Source organism: Trachurus trachurus (assembly GCF_905171665.1).
Source record: "Trachurus trachurus genome assembly, chromosome: 17".
NCBI lineage: Eukaryota > Metazoa > Chordata > Actinopteri > Carangiformes > Carangidae > Trachurus > Trachurus trachurus.
In genome coordinates this window covers 1,615,366-1,635,726 of record NC_139900.1, presented here as the reverse complement: position 1 = coordinate 1,635,726, position 20,361 = coordinate 1,615,366, and the positions used below count along the sequence as shown (strand labels likewise).

General features: G+C 42.3%; 1 protein-coding gene across 1 annotated transcript in view; it reads left to right on the top strand.

Annotated features, from left to right (window-relative positions):
• Positions 1–3,774: 3,774 nt before the first annotated feature.
• Positions 3,775–20,361, top strand: part of wdr33 (WD repeat domain 33) — a 28,095-nt gene continuing 11,508 nt past the window's right edge. Inside the window, exons 1-7 of the mRNA XM_083991628.1 lie at positions 3,775–3,987; positions 8,813–9,030; positions 9,804–9,872; positions 10,914–11,018; positions 11,146–11,241; positions 11,978–12,129; positions 18,700–18,797. Of these exons, the coding sequence (XP_083847754.1) occupies positions 8,827–9,030; positions 9,804–9,872; positions 10,914–11,018; positions 11,146–11,241; positions 11,978–12,129; positions 18,700–18,797 (724 nt within the window). The 5' untranslated portion in view covers positions 3,775–3,987; positions 8,813–8,826. The remainder of the gene's footprint in view (positions 3,988–8,812; positions 9,031–9,803; positions 9,873–10,913; positions 11,019–11,145; positions 11,242–11,977; positions 12,130–18,699; positions 18,798–20,361) is intronic.

The window sequence follows — 20,361 nt, the reverse complement described above, 5'->3', positions numbered from 1 at the left end:
AAAACGGCAATCATGACATGTGCCTCAGCTCGTTTGATTTTGTTTCCAGTAGGGCTGTAGCCGATATCCGAGTACTCTACTCTAGAGTTTTTTAATAAAATGAATAAATTCACACACTTTCACAATGTTTTTTAGGACTCAAACTCTTGGACAGCTAATTCAGAAAAAATACCTTCAAAATTTACGACTTTATAAAGTCATGAAAATACTTTTTAATACTTTTTAAGGGTCTTCATTTTCACAAAAGTGATTTACCACCTTTTAATACTTTTCAAGACCCTGCAGATACCCTGGACAGGTGAAGGGACAGATGAAGGACAGGTGTGTAGCTCAGTTCTTACCAGGACCTGCGGCTTCTGCTGCTCATCACTGTTGCTCATCAGAAAACCCACACACTAAAGCACAACACACACACACACACACACACACACACACACACACACACACACACACACACACACACACACACAGAGCTCAGGTTAACATGGTGTCACAGCTCAGTCCCAACTGTCGAAGGGACAGATACAATAAATCTTTCCTACCACATGTCATCACACTGTATAATAACAGCTGAAGAACTCTGCTCATAACTTACAGTCACTACGCAGTTACACACATGGCACATTTTTTACTTGCACTAAAATCAACACTGCCAATTTGTTGTATATACTTTTGTACATTACATTTTATTTTATCTCTTATATTTGACTATTTTATTATGTATAGTTTGTTCTTTATATTCTTATACTAGGCTATATGTTTACCATCACAGTGTGTCTGTGTAATGCTGCTGCTGCACTGTAACTTCCCAGCTTGGGATCAATAAAGTCTATCTATCTATCTATCTATCTATCTATCTATCTATCTATCTATCTATCTATCTATCTATCTATCTATCTTATTAGTTTATTTTGATGACACTTAATGTATCCTAATCCTTTGTTTTTGTCTGCTCAATGTATTTGTATGTATCTCTGTCATTGATGAAACTATAGTTTTAATGTATCTGACTGTGTTTTTGCTGGTTATTTTCTGTAAAGCCACATGGTCAACATACATAGGTTGTTTAGAAGGAAACGTGACCTTGACCTTTACCAAAATGACCAGTAACCATAGTGATGAATAAAACAATAATAAAATGGCGGTTGTGTAGCGGTTGTTTCCCCACCTCGTTAAGAATCAGCCCCTCAGATCTGACACAGCGGCCTCTGCAGAAGCCTGGACCACAGGTTGGACACCACAGCTCCACAGCCTGAGGAGGAGGAGGAAGGTCAAAGGTCAAGTCCGGTCAAGAACTAACAAAAACACATTCAACCACTGCTTCCTGTAATGACTCTGAGCTAGAAATCTCCACTTCAGCAGCACTTACAGACACCAAACCTTCCACTTTGATCCCTTTCTATATTCTGAAGGTTTTTACAGAGGGGATTGTTGATATATCATTCACAGCCTCATTTATGCAACATTTTATTACTAAAAACGTGGCGAATTTTTTTTTTTTTTTTTTTAGGGCTGGTGACAGTATTTTTTCATTTACAGAGTGATAAAAAGAGATATCCACAATCCTCCTCTGTAAAAACGTTTCACTATAATGTGTCAACACAATAAAACAAGAATTTTGAAAGTAGCTTTATCCATTGATCAGATTTCTGTTCTGGAAATATATGCAAATTAGCACATATTTAACGAGATATTACCTCATTTACATATTTAAACATAGAATTTGACAAAACTTGTAATACAAAAAATATTTGTTTTAATGTGAGTGATACACTTGGGAAGTTTCATGGTGAAATCTGTTTAATTTGTTTTTTTTTTTACCCTATTCACCTGTAATGTCTCACCTAAACATGAAAACAACAGGACGCTGGTCCCTGAGGCTAGTTAGCGAGTTAGCACAGCTGACAGTTAGGCTAGTTAACGAGTTAGCACAGCTGACCGTTAGGCTAGTTAGCGAGTTAGCACAGCTGACAGTTAGGCTAGTTAGCGAGTTAGCACAGCTAGCCGTTCGGCATAGATATCGTTAGGCTAGTTAGCGAGTTAGCACAGCTAGCCGTTCGGCATAGATATCGTTAGGCTAGTTAGCGAGTTAGCACAGCTAGCCGTTAACGTTAGATTAACTGGAGTTCAACTAGCCGTTAGGTTAACCGGACCTAGCACCGGTAAAAACAAAGGCAGAACAAACAGACAATTTAACCGGGCGACAGTCCCCTCTGTCCCGGTACTTTACCGGAGGAGGACAGTGGTCTCTGTCCCGGTACTTTACCGGAGGACCGTGGTGATTTCGGTAACGTTAACTTACCGGCGGTTAGAGGAGGAGACGGAGCACGCGACAGTTCAGGACGGTCTGACCTCACAGCACAGACTCTCCTCTGATTGGACCAGGCCGAATGACGTCACTAGCTTCATTTATTTATTAGTCAGAAAAACATTAGACATAAGTCACTAAAAACCTCTGCATGATTATTAGAAAAGATAACCCCTATTTTCAATTCAATAGTGTAAATCGATTTTGTTTGGTTTTTGGTTTTGGTTATAGTTTTGGTTTGTTTGGGGTTTCTTTGGGCTGTGTATAAAATAAAATAATATATAGCTCACAACCTCAGAATAGAATTTATATAATAGATATATTAAATAAACAATAGATGAAAGAATATAACTTTTTCCAGAGAGTTTAACATCAACATCACATCACAGTCGCCCCCCCCCCCCCCCCCCAGTTAAACACACATCGTTCTCCTACAACCATACAGCATAACAAGAGAGAAACTATTCTGACAAACACAAGTATACATAATACCAGAAGTTATCTGATAACACTGGCATCAAAATGTATCTCATCTTATTTAACCCAGGCAGGGTTAGAGCCACAGCGACCTCTGCTGGCTCCACACAAACACTGACAGGTTACAACCATAGACTGTAAAAAGAAGATTACAACTCTGTAAAAGTCAAATATGTAGCTATAGCTGGCTCTAAGTCATTTACAGAGCTGGTAAGAAAACTGTGTAAAATCATACACTGTATATAAAAGATAAACATAGACAAGTAGTGAGTTGAAGGTTATCTCAGCTCGTGTTGACTCTTAACGTAAGAGAAAAACATCATGACGATGTTACATTACAGGACAAAACATTAGACCGTGTTCAACATGCAGCAGCGACATAAGAATATTAATAAAAATCAACATTATCCATGAACGTTAGAGGAAAAAGTAATTTTTTTAATGTAAAAACTCTTCTTTTTTTTAAAATAATATTTATTTATCATCAAATAACATCACCAATTGAACAAGGAACAAAAAAACAAAGCGACAGACATTCCAAGACATGACAAAGGCAAACATTATCAAAACATTTAAAGAACTAGTAGATAAATAATATAAGAAATATAGAGATGATAAAATAATAAGTAAAACAATTAAATAAATAAATATGTCTAATAAAAGAAATAAATTATTTTTAAAAAGACCTTAAAAAATGAAATTAAAGACATAGAACAAGTTATAAAGGCAGACAAGATTACTTAATTTGACTGAAAATAATGGGAATGATGGGGTTGTATTAGACATTTTGGCTTTATGAATATGGAATTTACCGAGTAATATGAAGAGATTAATTATGTTAATTTTATTATTGTGAGAGGAGGAGCCGAAAATAAAAATTTTCTCATCATGTAAAAAAAAAAACTCTGTTTCCCATAAGCCTTCGCGCGGTGACGCCACGAACTCCCGCCCGTTGTGAAAAACTCCCAGCATGCATTTCAGCAGGGCCGAGAAGAAGAGGCGTCATGATGGCGTCCGCTGGAGGCTGAAGAGACAAACAGAGACCCACAGAGCCCACACAGAGACCGGACTGGCCTCTAGCCCCGCTGATCTCAGCCTGGAGCTCCATGCTACCGCAGAGAGACCAGATTCAGACCGCAGACTGCGAGCTTTGATGCCCCACGGAGAGTAACCTGCGCCGCGGAGGAGACAGGGGACTGTCGGTGAGTGTGTAGCTTATTGTAACCGCCTGGGCCGCCATTGAACCCGGGCTAACGGACACAACAACACCGGGAAACCAGCGGAGCACAGCCGGGCTGAGGCTGCCTATCAGCGGGCAGAGGGAGGAGGGAGGTCCGGTGTAAAACATCCGCATCAAACACACCATTAGAGCCCCGTGTGGGTGAGAGTTTATACCGTTACAGGCTCAGGTAGCATCGGTTAGTTAGCGTTAGCCTGCTAGCTAGCGCCGTTAGCCGCTGCAGCTAAGCTAAGCTAAGCTAAGCGCGGTCCAGCCGAGCCGAGCCGAGCTGAGCGGGTTTAAACACAACACTCTACCGAGGAGGAGAGCGCACTCTCCCGCAGAGTCTCCCCCAGACTCCCGCTGTCTCCCCCCGGTGCCCGGTACCGGTAGATCCACGGTAACGTAACGTAACGTAAAGTAACGTTAACTGAGCTGCAGTGGAAGCGGTGAAACCTCGTGTTGCTCCTCCACAACAACACTGCAAGGAAAGGCATCTTTATTTATATAACATTAACTGTTAGTTAGCGCGTTTCAAAACAGTTTTTCATAAAAACAAAAAACACAGAGTTAAAAACAGGAGCAAAGAAGAATAAAAAAGTAAGAAAGTAAGAAAATGGATAAAGTTTAAGTTCTTAAAAGAGCTCAGCTACAAGCACATGAAAAGAGAAATGTTTTAAACCTGGATTTAAAAGTGCTGACAGTTGGGGCTGATCTCAGGTCTGCTGGTAGTTTGTTCCACTTGTTGCAGCATCACAGCTAAATGCTGCTTCACCATGTCTGGTCTGAACTCTGAGCTCCACTATGGTCCACTAAAGGTCTAAGAAAAACGAAGCAAATACTCATAAGTGCATGTAGTTGCATGTAGTTCTGGCTGCTTTTCCCTCTAAAACAACTCTGTGTGGTAACGTTGTGTTATTATCTCATAGTGTGGTGAATGTGCAGCTCACAACTTGTCCACCAGAGCGTTGTGGAGTTGTTGGATTGTGTATTTGATGAGTTTGATGAGGGACAGGGGACCTGGACCGTTCACTGAGCAGCTCATGTCTCTTTCCCCCGCTGATCTCAAAACAACATGCACCCATAATTTAAAGGTGATGAACCTGCTGCTGTGACTATAGAGGAAGAATCTGACTAAATGTTGGACTGTCCCTTTAATGGTCCGTCTCAGGGTCGGTCCAGGTTTTAGTCCGGTTCACCTGAGGAGCTGGGATGTTTTTATTCAGGTGGATTGAAGTTGTTGTGATGATGCTCAGCAGCAGGTTGTTGCCATGGTAACGTGTGTGTAGCTGTGTAGTTGTGTAAACCTGCTCTGATTGGTCACCTGAACGCCTCACAGGGACCGGTGCTGGTTAAACCTGTAGCTCTACCCGTCCACCTAGTGTCTCTCCATCAGAGCCTCTGTTACCATGGTAACTACAGAGGCTGGGAAGCTGCAGCAGAACCTGTAGTAACGAGTCATTACTACTGCTGTAACTACTAGTGTTGACGTGTACATAAACACTGTTAGGCCCAATCCCATTTCACCCCTTGGCCCTACCACTTACCCCTGCCCCTCCGTTTGCGCGTTCACGTGTAGGGGTAGGGGTGTCCCAATTCCCCGTTAGGACAGAGGGGTAGGGGGAAGTGGTAGGGCTACATACCCCTCCAAACGGAGATTTTTCAGAGGCACACTCCAAACGGAGGGGTATGAAGAGTTTCCCAGAATGCATCTCACGGCAGCCGGCAGCGGTGGCTGTAAAATGAAAAGCTGTTTTATTTCTCACTGTAGCGCGGTTATTACGTCACTTTATCAAGTTTTTATATTTTTTAATGCGAGAAAGTAGCTGCTTAGGTCCTAAATGTGCGGTTAGTTTATCCAAATGACGGCTGGTTAGAAGTGAAGCTCCAGGAGGAGCGGCTCCTCACAGAGGCAGCAGCCGGTCTGCAGAGCTGCTCCGCCGGCCAAACTACGTCGTCATCCCGGGAGAAAAGACCATTGCTTATTAACTTACCCGCAGGTTTTTAGAGCTTTACCACCGGCTGGTTACATTCTTTTTAGCATTTAAATGTTGGTCTCATTGATGAAATCTGACAATTGTGGCAGTAGCATTAGTTTATTTGAATGAAAAGTGAAGCTTTATCAGACACAGTCAGCGCTGCCTCTGGGCTCTGTACGTACAGAAATCACCACAGTGGGATGTGACTCGCCTCTCATTTAACATTGTCTTTGCCTCGACCCCCTTGGGTCGATCAAGTGCCACTTGATGTTTCTCATATGTTATCTGTACTATTACTATGTAATATGCACAGTACTTTCTATATTTTATTGCGTATTGTGATGTAGTGTATGATGGTTTTATCTACGATGTGAAGCACTCTGTGTATTCGTACTGAGAAGGGTGCTATACAAATAAAGTACTTACTTACTTACTTACTTACCACATTTACATCAGTAAATAAATGTTTTACAATGAACCGATCAGTCTGCATTAAGTTTTATGTTATTTTATTAAGTTATATGGAACACGCTATTTGATTTCTGGCAAAAGCTCGCCGCATCAGCTTACGTAAAAGCCAGTGGAGACTATGTGATGACGTATGTGATTGTTGAAGGGGTGTCCCAATTCGTAGGGGTTGTCTTTCTACCCCTACCCCTTGTAGCTCCGTTTCAAGGGGTAGGGGTAGAAAAGAGAAATGGGATTGGGCCTAACTCTCTGTAGGAGCTCCGTTGATGTTGTAAAATACGTTTGTTTTGTAATAATAATAATAATAATAATAATAATAATAATAATAATTCTTTATTTATATAGCACTTTTCGCAGCACAAAGTCACAAAGTGCTTCACAAAACATAATAAAACAACACAACAAGAGCAGCAGAGTCCTTCATGAAACTTAATAAGACAATGCAGTATATACATAGATGAAGAGCAGCAAAGAATACAGCAACAACAGTAATTAAGTGCCATGCAGTTCAAAGGCCTGTCGAAACAGGTACGTTTTTAACTGCGCCTTGAAGGCTTCAATCGACGCAGAGGCTGTGATAATAATAATAATATAATATATATATATATTATATATATATATATATATATATATAATATATAATAATAATAAATGAAGTGAGCAACTGTTTTTGTTGAAAAGCCTTTAATTGAACTTCCAGAGTCTGTTGCTCACATGAATAAACATTGTCCACCTTTTTCCCAATGTCAAAAACGTAGCCGGTTTTGCCGGTTTTGCTCTTCCGGTGGAGTTTTATGTTTACGTTGCCATGGTTTCAGTAGTTGCTGTAAACGCATGGATGTGTTTGTTTTTTTGTTTTTTTCAATGAAAATGTGTAAAACGCGTGGATCACCACAGCAGCTTTTAACAGTGGATATCACACAGACTGACATCCGTGTTAAAAACCAGCGTTAATAGATCCATGCGTTTACCGCAACTATGACAACGACTGAAAACCATGGAAACGTAAACGTGCAATTCCACCGGAAATGCAAAACCGGCTTCTGGTTTTAACCAGAGATGATGTTGGGACACTTGTGGATATGTTAACAGGTTCATATGCACTGTTACATACAGGTGTATGTGTGTAGATGATTATTATGGGCTGTTATGTGGTGATTGTGTATTAAAACCTAGAGTTCCCGTGTTTGTCCAGTCGACTGTTAAATAAAACACACCAAAGCGTGTAGACTGAACCCTGACCAGCGGCAGGTCGGTCACATCTGGTGACGACAGCCCAGATGTTCTGCTCCAGCATCTGGACTGGTCTAAAGAACACTTTGTTACGTCTGTTTTTAAAGGGATAGTTCACCCTAAATTCAAATGCCACTCATTATCTCCTCCTCCCCCTCATGTGGACTAAGGGCTGGGAGAAGTTTCAGAGTCCTCCGTGGCTTCTCTGAGTTACAGGGGGTCTCGGCGTAGCAGTGCATGTCCATATGACGGTTGCAAATGGATACCAACTGTCTTCGTAACAAAAAGACACACCAAAAAACATCCAGATACCTCCATGCTGCTCGTATGTAATGTCCCTCTTGTATTGAAGCCCTGACATGAGAAACTGTTCCGAAAAAAATTAAATAAGTCTATATTTCAAGCTTGTTTGTAGCGGAAGCTCCCAGTGTTGCTCTTCCTGGTCCGTCCAAAGAGATTCCGGCAGAGCAACACAGGGTATCAGCGGGGTCTTGAAAAGTATTAAAAGGTGATAAATCAATTTTGTGAAAATTAAGACCCTTAAAAAGTATTAAAAAGTCTTTTCACGACTTTATAAAGTCTTCAATTTAAAATAAAATAAATAATAAAAGTTATTTTTTCTGAATTAGCTGTCCAAGAGTTTGAGTCCTAAAAAACATTGTGAAAGTGTGTTAATTTATTCATTTCATTAAAAAACAAAGATGAACCGGTACATGAAAAAGAAAAGAAGATTTTTTTGTCTTTTTATTTATTATCCCAGCCTATTTTGAATTCTGTTGTATCATAGTGGTCTATATAGTCTTTATCACAAACTAAAACTGTTGCGTTAAAAGTGCCACTGATGTAAATGGTTACAGCTTGAAGTGGCCGTGAGGTGTTGAAAAATATTGAGAAAGTCTTGAAAAAGTCTTCAAAAGGTTTTAGAATTAGCTTTAACATTCCTGTATATACCCTGAACACTGACATTAGAATTTTGGGTGAACTATCCCTTTAACTTGGTCACTAAATCAGTACTCTGTGATCCGGTCTGGAGGTTGTTGATCACAGCCGCCTCGTTTCAACTCCTCTCTCTCCCTCCTCCATCTCTCCTCCATCTCTCCATCCCTCCATCCCTCCACCCCTCTGCAGGTAGAGCGGTCACCATGGCGACGGACATCGGCTCGCCGCAGCGGTTCTTCCACATGCCGCGCTTCCAGCACCAGGCGCCGCGGCAGGTGTTCTACAAGCGGCCGGACTTCGCCCAGCAGCAGGCCATGCAGCAGCTCACCTTCGACGGCAAGCGCATGAGGAAGGCCGTCAACCGCAAGACCATCGACTACAACCCCTCCGTCATCCGCTACCTCGAGGTCAGCAGCCGCCACCGTGCGCCGTGGTGGAAAAAATTATAACAGGGTATCTGCAGGGTCTTGAAAACCCTTAAAAAGTATTAAAAAGTCTTTTCACGACTTTATAAAGTCTTACATTTCGACGGTATTTTTTCTGAATTAGCTGTCCAAGAGTTTAAGTCATAAAAAACATTGTAAAAGTGTGAATTTATTCATTTTATTAAAAAAACAAAGATGAACCGGTACATAAAATAGAAAAGAAGATTGTTGTTTGTTTGTTTTTGAGAGTGGAGCAATGGAGCAAATTTTTTATAAACTTTGCCTTTGATTTATTATCCCAGCCTATTTTGAACTCTGTTGTATCATAGTGGTCTAGAGTCTTTAATCTATTGGAGCCACAGACACACACAGATGGGATCGTTGTAAAGGCTGAAGTGTCCCGCTTTCATTTAAAAAAAAAGAAAAAGAAAAATGACGTCGCTCTCATTGTCCATTCCGGAAATAGACCTGAAAGAGTAGCTACAACGACAGCCCTGGTATCGCTGCTGATGCTGCAGATCTCTCTGAGTTTTCTGACCAGAGGGTCAAGATTCTGAAACATCTTAATGTGTGTGGTGAGCTGTGTTTGAACAGTTTTGATCGTATTGTGTGTGGTGTGCTGCGATATTCCAATCACAGATTTTTTATCTTCATGTGTGGGGTCTCTCACAGATAAAGAATGGGTTGAGATTAATAAAATCTTTGTGTGTGTGGCAGGCTTTAGTGAAGTTCTCTGTGTTTATGTTTCTCTTTAGAACCGGCTGTGGCAGCGAGACCACCGAGACTTCAGAGCCATCCAGCCCGACGCAGGATGTTACAACGACGTGAGTACACACCATACTGACACTAGAGACTAGGGACGTCACCGTTATAGATTCACTTTGTACCATTATTGTCAGAGCAATAATCACGGTGTTACGATTATCACGATTATTATGCATTAATTAATTTCACAACACTATGAATGTGTAAAATCAAATACACAGGGTTCCTATGAAAGGATGGAATTAGATTTTCTACATTTCCAGGTCTGGAACAGTCTGGAAAATGGAAACTGTTGTATGGAAATATATTTATCTTGTTCTGGGTTTGGTTTTATCTAAAGTTGTTTGGGTAAATTATTTTGTATGAGCTATTAGCTATTAGCACTTAGCTACAATCTCCTGGAAATAATTAGGTGACATAATGGCATACACATTTAGAATAATGAAAATCAATGAATAAAATACAATTGATTGCATAATTTATTTATATGATACACATCTAATGTTTCAAATGTGTATGAACCCTGAATACAGTCCAAATATAATTACATTACTAATTATTTACACTAAATATTTTAAGTATCTAGTATTAATATTTATAACCAATTATTAATACTCCAGGGGAAGTGTTTTAAAAGTCATTAATTGTCATCGATACCAAATGTTCAAGTTTATTTTAATCTTTTTTTTTTAAATTACAAATGACACACTAACATTTAAATTCCTACCAATTCAATGATACGTATGGACCAGTATCTGTGCATTGACCTTTATTTTGGAGCACATCTGCCAACACGTTTCATACATGTTTTTACCACGATTACCACAAATCATTAAATGTCATTTATACCAAATGTTTAAGTTTTAAATCGTATGTTACGTAGGTAAATGGACCAGTAGAGTTTCTAACAGTTACCTTCACTTTGGTGCAACATCGGCCTCTGTGTTTACAACATCATCTGTTTTGGAAAGTGACGGTATTTAGGAATCTTTACCATCAATTAATTGTAAAAAAAAATGTTTAATACCGTGGTTCATTGTGAAAAGCAGTAATGGAGACCTCATGTTCCTCCTGATCATTATCTCCTGGTGTGTCTCCAGCTGGTTCCTCCCATCGGGATGGCCAGCAACCCCATGAACGCCGTCACCACCAAGTTCGTCAGGACGTCCACCAACAAGGTCAAGTGTCCCGTCTTCGTCATCAGAGTGAGTCTCTTCCTGTTCTCTTTCCTCTCCTCTTCCTGTCCCGTTGTTCTTGTGCAGCAGTGTGATCTGTGTGTGGATGTTAGAGGACTGAGGACGACCTTGTTGTGTCTTGTCTCTTGTGTGTTAGTGGACCCCTGAGGGCCGGCGCCTGGTCACGGGAGCGTCCAGCGGAGAGTTCACGCTGTGGAACGGACTCACCTTCAACTTTGAGACCATTTTACAGGTAAACAACCTCCACACCTGTCCTTTATTATTATAACGACAGGTCACATGACAGTATGAGAACATGTGTCAGGGAGCTGTGGATGTGTTTAAAGGGATAGTTCAACATTTAGTCAAACCGGCCCATCGCCATAATCCCTATAGTCATAGCAGTAGGTTCGTTACCTTTAATTGTCGGTGCAAGCTGTTTTTAGAACGGCGGAGGAGAGCCGTGAGCTGCTCAGAGCTACGCTACGGAGGCTCATTATGGGATTTCTTGGTTTCCCTCATCAAATACACAACCAAACAACTCCACAACGCTCTGGTGGACAAGTTGTGAGCTGCACATTCACCACGCTATGAGATAATAACACAACGTTACCACACAGAGTTGTTTTAGAGGGAAATTCATGCAAAACCTCTGATGCACGTTGCCTTCAGGGACAGTTTTTCATCAACAGTCTCTGTATTTCCCTCTAAAACAACTCTGTGTGGTAACGTTGTGTTATTATATCATAGCGTGGTGAATATACCGACAATTAAAGGTAACGAACCTACTGCTATGACTATAGGGATTATGGTGATGGGCCAATTTGCCAAAATGTTGAACTATCCCTTTAAGAAACATTTGTGAAAGTGGTCTCTTATTGTGTCCAGAAATGAATGTACACATTTAATTATCTATTAGTATAATTTAAATAAAGCGATGCTCCATGTTTGACCCCTGGTTTCTCCGTGTCCCCCCCCCCCCCCTGCAGGCCCACGACAGCCCGGTGCGGGCCATGACGTGGTCTCACAACGACATGTGGATGCTGACGGCGGACCACGGCGGCTACGTGAAGTACTGGCAGTCCAACATGAACAACGTCAAGATGTTCCAGGCTCACAAGGAGGCCATTAGAGAAGCCAGGTTTATACCCATCTACCATCATTTTCCTGTAGTTTCCCCGAGTGTCGGTCGGCCGCTACTGCTCTCTGTCGGCGCCGCAGCTCCACTCTGCAGCCACAGGGGGGCGCCTCATGTTGTTGTTCTTGTTGTTGTTCTTGTTGTTGTAAGTGTGTGCTGTTGCAACACTGCCGTATCTGTGGCTGTTGAGCCGTTGATTGTGTTGAATAAAGTCATGGATTATTTATTCATTCACCTGGTTTTGGCTGCGTTAGGTCTCAGTGCTGTGGAGAGGAGCCGATCAATAATCAATAAAGGCCCCGGCTTTGACCTTTTGACTAATAAAGTTGTAGCAGTAGCAGGGATCAATAAAGTGAAGAGGAGGTTTTGTGCACAGTCACACTGCTGCTCTGTGTTTAAATAAAGTTTACACTTCAACTTCAGACCTCGCCCCCCCCCCCCTCCCCCAGCTCTCACCTGTTAACGTTAAAGTCAACTGAAGCCTACACTACCCAGAATGCAACAGCCGCATAGAGCCTTTCATTAGAGCCCGAGTCCCGGTCCGGTCCGTGTTCTGTTCCTCTGTGACCTTCACGCCAGTCTCTGAACTGACTACACTACCCATGAGCCTCAGTGCTCCGACCTTCACGCCAGTCTCTGAACTGACTACACTACCCATGAGCCTCGGCGCTCTGTTGACACCTAAAGGCTGAAAGAACAAGTGTGACATCACACCGTCCTGTTCCCTCCAATAGGCGCAACTGTTAGCTTAGCATACGCTACGGGAACACGGAAAACTGTTTGCTTAGCGTATGCTACGGGAACAGAGAAACTGTTAGCTTAGCATACGCTACAGGAGCAGAGAAACTGTTAGCTTAGCATACGCTACAGGAGCAGAGAAACTGTTATCTTAGCACAAACTACAGAAACAGGGAAACTGTTAGCTTAGCACAAACTACAGAAACAGGGAACCTGTTAGCTTAGCATATGCTACAGGACAGGGGAACTGTTAGCGTAACACAAACTACAGGACAGGGTAACTGTTATCTTAGCACAAACTACAGAAACAGGGAAACTGTTAGCTTAGCACAAACTACAGCAACAGGACAACTGTTAGCTTAGCACAAACTACAGCAACAGGACAACTGTTAGCTTAGCACAAACTACAGAAACAGGGTAACTGTCAGCTTAGTATATGCTACAGAACAGGGAAACTGTTACCTTAGTATATGCTACAGGACAGGGGAACTGTTAGCTTAGCACAAACTACAGAAACAGGGAAACTGTTACCTTAGTATATGCTACAGGACAGGGAAACTGTTAGCTTAGCACAAACGACAGAGACAGGACGACTGTAAGCTTAGCACAAACGACAGGAACAGGGAGACTGTCAGCTTAGCACAGACTACAGGAACAGGGAGACTGTCAGCTTAGCACAAATGAGGAAACAGTTAGCATAGCACAAACTACAGAGTAGAAACTGTTAGCTTAGCACAGACTGTAGAAACAGGGAAGCTGTTAGCTTTGCACAAACTACAGAACAGGGAGACTGTTAGCTTAGCACAAACTACGGGAACAGGGAAACAGTTAGCTGAGCACAAACTACAGAACAACTGCACAAACTACAGAGTAGAAACTGTTAGCTTAGCACAGACTGTAGAAACAGGGAAGCTGTTAGCTTAGCACATACTACAGGAACAGAGAGACTGTTAGCTTAGCAAAAACTACAGAAACAGGGAAACTGTTGTCTTAGCGTACGCTATAGGGACAGGGAAACTGTTATCTTAGCACAAACGACAGAAACAGGGAGACTGTTAGCTTAGCACAAACTACAGAAACAGGGAAACTGTTGGCGTAGCACAAACTACAGCGAGAGGACAACTGTTATCTTAGCACAAACTACAGAAACAGGGTAACTGTCAGCTTAGCATATGCTACAGGACAGGGAAACTGTTAGCTTAGCACAAACTACAGAAACAGGTAGACTGTCAGCTCAGCACAAAATACAGCAAAAGGACAACTGTTAGCTTAACACAATCGATGGGAACAGGTAAACTGTTAGCACAAACTACAGAAACAGGGAGTCTGTTAACTTAGCACAATCTAAGGGAGCAGGGAAACTGTTAGCTTAGCATATGCTACAGGAACAGGGAAACTGTTAGCTTAGCACAAACTACAGAAACAGGGAGACTGTTAGCTTAACACAATCGATGGGAACAGGTCAACTGTTAGCACAAACTACAGAAATAGGGAAACTGTTAGCTTAGCACAAGCTACAGAAACAGGGAAACTGTTAGCTTAGCACAAACTACAGAAAAAGGGAGACTGTTAGCTTAACACAATCGATGGGAACAGGGAAACTGTTAGCACAAATTACAGAAACAGGACAACTGTTAGCTTAGCACAAGCTACAGAAACAGGGAAACTGTCAACTTAGCACAAACTAAAGAAACAGAGAAACTGTTAGCTTAGCACAAACTACAGAAACAGGGACACTCTTAGCTTAGCACAAGCTACAGAAACAGGGAAACTGTTAGCTTAACACAAGCTATAGAAACAGGGAAGCTGTTACTTAGCAAAAATTAGAAACAGGACAACTGTGAGCTTAGCACAAGCTACAGAAACAGGGACACTTAGCTTAGCACAAGCTACAGAAACAGGGAAACTGTTAGCTTAGCACAAGCTACAGAAACAGGGAAACTGTTAGCTTAGCAAAAGCTACAGAGGGAGAATCAGGGAAACTGTTAGATTAGCACAAATTAGAAACAGGACAACTGTTATCTTAACACACACGACGGGAACAGGGACACTGTTAGCTTAGCACAAGCTATTGAGAGTGAGGAGTCACGTGCCGATGGTCGGCCATGATGGAAGGAGACGCTATCGGTTGCCAGGGGCAACGTCATCAGAACAGCACAGAGACGCGACTAAATTCTAGCTCTTTTTTGTGCCAACAGATCAACAAATTACTAGAAAGAATAAGGAGAAAGTAAATCACTGAAGCAGTTTTTAACACAGCAGTGGTTTCCGGTATTGTAAAACAGTAAATTACGGAGTAGACGATTTTGTTTTGCCCATAGACTAGTATGGCTTTTGCCACCGGAATCCTTCCATCATGGCGGAGAAGGGGGGCGGGGCTCTGACATGGATGTATTAGGGCTCTGAGCTGTGATGACAACTCCTCACTCTCAATAGAAACAGGAACACTGTTAGCTTAGCACAAGCTACAGAAACAGGGAAACTGTTAGCTTAGCACAAGCTACAGAAACAGGAACACTGTTAGCTTAGCACAAGCTACAGAAACAGGGAAACTGTTAGCTTCGGGAACATGGAAACTGTTAGCTTAGCACAAACTACAGAAACATTGAGACTGTTAGCTTAACACAAACTACAGAAACAGAAACTCTTATCTTAACACAAGCTATAGAGGGAAACTGTTAGCTTAGCACAAGCTGCAGAAACAGGAACACTGTTAGGTTAGCACAAGCTACAGAAACAGGAACACTGTTAGCTTAGCACAAGCTACAGAAACAGGGAAACTGTTAGGTTAGCACAAGCTGCAGAAACAGGAACACTGTTAGCTTAGCACAAGCTACAGAAACAGGGAAACTGTTAGGTTAGCACAAGCTGCAGAAACAGGGAAACTGTTAGCTTAGCACAAGCTACAGAAACAGGGACACTGTTAGCTTAGCACAAGCTGCAGAAACAGGAACACTGTTAGCTTAGCACAAGCTACAGAGGCTCATCAGTGAATTGTACCATCAGAGTCTCTAATGTTGCAGTGAACCAGTTCAGCTCTGATGTTCTTGCTGCTTCATTTCCTCTTTTTTTTGATTGATTAGTTTTTTGTGAATCAATAATTTTTTTTTTTTTTTACACTTTCAAATCTCTGATTCAAAAACAAGAAATATCACCGTGAGACACCGGCCCCAGAGGATTGTGGGAAAAGATTCACTGAAATTCACTCAAATAGATTGAAACATCACGTCACTTTATCTCAAACTATAGTGTGTGTGTTAGATCAGTGGTTCTCAACTGGTGGGTCGTGGACAATGCACATCTGATGTTGGACATGTCTTTTATTTTGAAAAATAACTTATATTGAAAGGCAGGAGACACGTGAACACATGCAGTTGTAATGCTCCTCCTCACTTTCTTATTATTTGCTCCATTTGCTCTGAATGCAAAGATATCAGTTTCTTATTAATGTGGCCTGAATGCAGTGAATCTTGTTTTGTTTTGTGGGTCTTTATTTTGTGCAATTTGATATTTATTCACTTTAGTGAACATGCTCTGAATGCAGAGATGCATTAGAAGTCAAATATATCGTTTTGTTGGTCTCCATTTTGTGCAGTTTGATATTTTTTTATTCACTTGCGTACATGCAGTTGTCATGGTAACTCCTCAGTTTCATTCATGTGCTCTGAAATGCACTTTGCTCAATAAAGAGCTAAATTAGTTTTTAAAGATTAAAAAAAAAAAATCTTGGTTTGAATTCTATAAAAGTGGGTCGTGACTTAATGACCATGGGAAGATGTGGAGCCCAGAGTGACACTAGTTGAGAACTCCTGCTCTAGTGTGTGTATCTTAAAGACCAGTCAGCTGACATGAGGCGTTGCCATAGAAACCCTTCGCCCTCTCAAACTGCTCAGAGTTCAAACCTCCTGGAAACCTGGACCAGTTCCCTGGACCAGTTCCCAGAACCTCCTCCTGCAGTGATTAGTCTGAGACCATTGATTATTTCATCATTGAGTGATAGCTGATAATGTCCACAGCTGGTTTGGAGCGGATGTTGTGGTTTTAAGTGGATCCACAGACAGACAGCGTCCACGTCGGAGCAGAGCCGTGAGCTGCTCAGAGCTACGCTACGGAGGCTCATTATGGGATTTCTTGGTTTCCCTCATCATCAAACTCATCAAATACACAATCCAACAACTCCACAACGCTCTGGTGGACAAGTTGTGAGCTGCACATTCACCACACTATGAGATAATAACACAACGTTACCACACAGAGTTGTTTTAGAGGGAAATTCATGTAAAACCACTGATGCACGTTGCCTTCAGGGACAGTTGTTCATCAACAGTCTCTGTATTTCCCTCTAAAACAACTCTGTGTGGTAACGTTGTGTTATTATCTCATAGCGTGGTGAATGTGCAGCTCACAACTTGTCCACCAGAGCGTTGTGGAGTTGTTGGATTGTGTATTTGATGAGTTTGATGATGAGGGAAACCAAGAAATCCCATAATGAGCCTCCGTAGCGTAGCTCTGAGCAGCTCACGGCTCTGCTCCACCGCTCTAAAAACAGCTTGCACTGACAATTAAAGGTAACAAACCTACTGCTATGACTATAGGGGTTATGGTGATGGGCCAATTTGACTAAATGTTGAACTATCCCTTTAAGGTTCGGGTTAGGAAAATACAGAGACTGCTTGATGAAAAACTGTCCCTGAAGGCAACATGCATCAGTGGTTTTACATGAATTTCCTGTTGGGACGTTGAGAGGACGTCGGTGGTGTCTCCTCTACACAGCAGCTGGACCAACATCTGGTCTGTGTCTCCTGAGCGTCAGCGTGACCTTTGACCTCCAGCTCTGAGTCTCCCTGCAGCCTGCAGACCGCTCGTTGTCTCAGACTGATCAGATTGATCAGTTCCTGTGTGATAGTGACGACTGTACGTGTTGTAGTTCAGGGCTGAGACTGGTCTTCACCTCCGTCTGGTTCCCTCTGGATTAGTGATGCACATGATTAACCGTTTAACTGTTAACCGATAACAAGAACTTTGACTGATTAATACTATCGGTTATTTATTTATTTATTATTAGCTCCTTACGTCGTCAACTCATGGGGGCGTGTCGACACGTGCAGAGTTCACTGCCTTCAGTCATATTTTACAGCTAAAAGTTCCACAGGAGGACTGACAGTATGAGCAGCAGCCGCCATGAAGGAAGGTCAGACAATAAATGTAGCTACACGGACATAGATGTGAATCACCTGTAACTACGGGGCTGAGAAAAAAAAAAAAAAAAAAGAGGACGAGGACGTGGCTGCTCTCCTGCCTGTTCACCTGCAGCTCCACAGAGGAGCTGTCAGAGGAGCTCTGCTGCTCCTTCAGCCTGGTGTTTGGCTGCACTTTGTATAAAAATAGTTCTACATTGGACGATCTAACCTCCATATGAGCGCGATCAGCTGAGACAGAGCACAGTGGACGTGGCGCTGCTCTGTCGCAGCGCACGTGTGTATTTAACCGGTTAAAAAAAATTGGAGCGTTCAATTTTTTTTTTTTTTTTCGTGTGCCGCAAGCGTCTTAATCTTATCGGTTAACGGTTAATAATCGGTTAACGAGCGTCGGTTATCGGTCAGAAAAAAAATTCAAAATGTGCATCCTACTCTGGATCGGTCCAGAACCAGCTGACCTGGTCCCACCTCCACAGCTCAGATACGACCGTCTGTCACACCACAGACAGAACAAGACTCTGCTGGATGTTCTGGTCTGACTGGGACTCTGGCCCTGGTCCTGGTCCTGGTCTTGGTCTGACTGGGACTCTGGTCCTGGTCCTGGTCCTGGTCTTGACTCTCTTCCTGTCCTCTCCAGTTTCTCTCCTACAGATAATAAATTTGCCACCTGTTCAGACGACGGCACCGTGCGGATCTGGGACTTCATGCGCTGCCACGAGGAGCGAATCCTCAGAGGTACTGAACCCTGGAGAACCTGGTTCTCATCAGGACTAGACTACAGAACCCCACATTAAGGACCAAGTCCAATTCCTATCTCAAGCCTCACTTTTAGCAGCCCTCAAACCAAGTGTTAAAGGGATAGTAGCATTTTTTTAAAGTGGGGTTGTATGATCTCCAAATAGCCCCTAAGTACTTTAATTGCAGTAGAAGACTCTCTGCACTCCTCCCGTTAGCAACGCCAGCCCATAATAGCCCTGCCCAGAGATTTACAACATACAGTGTTGTGAACAGACCCAAAGAAACGGCCTATTTTCACGGCCTAAAAGAGGTTTTACCTGAAAAAAATACACAGTTCCATTGTTCTCTATAATATAATTTTTTCCAGCCCTTCAAAGTGCAGGAAAAACACAGTTTTTATTTGGACCTAACCAACTGCTGATCGGCGGGCGCTAACCCTGGGCGGAGGGATACGTGAGTTGGTTCGGTCCAAATAAAAACTGTGTTTTTCCTGAACTTTGAGGGGCTGGAAAAAAATATATTATAGTGAACAATGGAACCGTGTATTTTTTTTCAGGTAAAACCTCTTTTAGGCCGTGAAAATAGGCCGTTTCTTTGGGTCTGTTCACAACACTGTATGTTGTAAATCTCTGGGCAGGGCTATTATGGGCTGGCGTTGCTAACGGGAGGAGTGCAGAGCGTCTTCTACTGCAATTAAAGTACTTAGGGGCTATTTGGAGATCATACAACCACACTTTAAAAACATGCTACTATCCCTTTAACCCTCAAGCTCAGCCCTCACTTTTAGCAGCTCTCCAAACCAAGTGTTAAGGGCTATTCTGTGAATTCTTAGAAATGGGACAGCCCTTAAATGCAGATACGTCTGAATCAGGGCCCGCGTTGTCTCTGTAGTCCCTGAAATTAAACATTATTTTATTTTTATATTTGCACTGTTACCCCGTCCCTTTAAGGAGTAGGCTAATGTCATTTAAAGCAGGATGGCCGAGCCGACACTCTGTAGCCTGTGAGGGTGAGACTCTGCTCTGCTTCATCCCTGTTTTAACTTAAATTTGTGGCTTGCTTTCTTTGCAGCTTTCAGTTTGGTGAAAATACGCAATACATTCTGGGTAGCCCTCGCTCTCAGTGGTGCTGTCGGAAAGTCTCAATATTGAGGGCCATACAGCCCTTAAAGGGATAGTTAAACCTTTTCACAAATTGGTGAATACCATAATCCCTATAGTCATAGCAGTAGGTTTGTTACCTTTAATTGTCGGTGCAAGCTATTTTTAGAACGGCGGAGCAGAGCCGTGAGCTGCTCAGAGCTACGCTACGGAGGCTCATTATGGGATTTCTTGGTTTCCCTCATCAAACTCATCAAATACACAATCCAACAACTCCACAACGCTCTGGTGGACAAGTTGTGAGCTGCACATTCACCACGCTATGAGATAATAACACAACGTTACCACACAGAGTTGTTTTAGAGGGAAATTCATGTAAAACCACTGATGCGCGTTGCCTTCAGGGACAGTTTTTCATCAACAGTCTCTGTATTTCCCTCTAAAACAACTCTGTGTGGTAA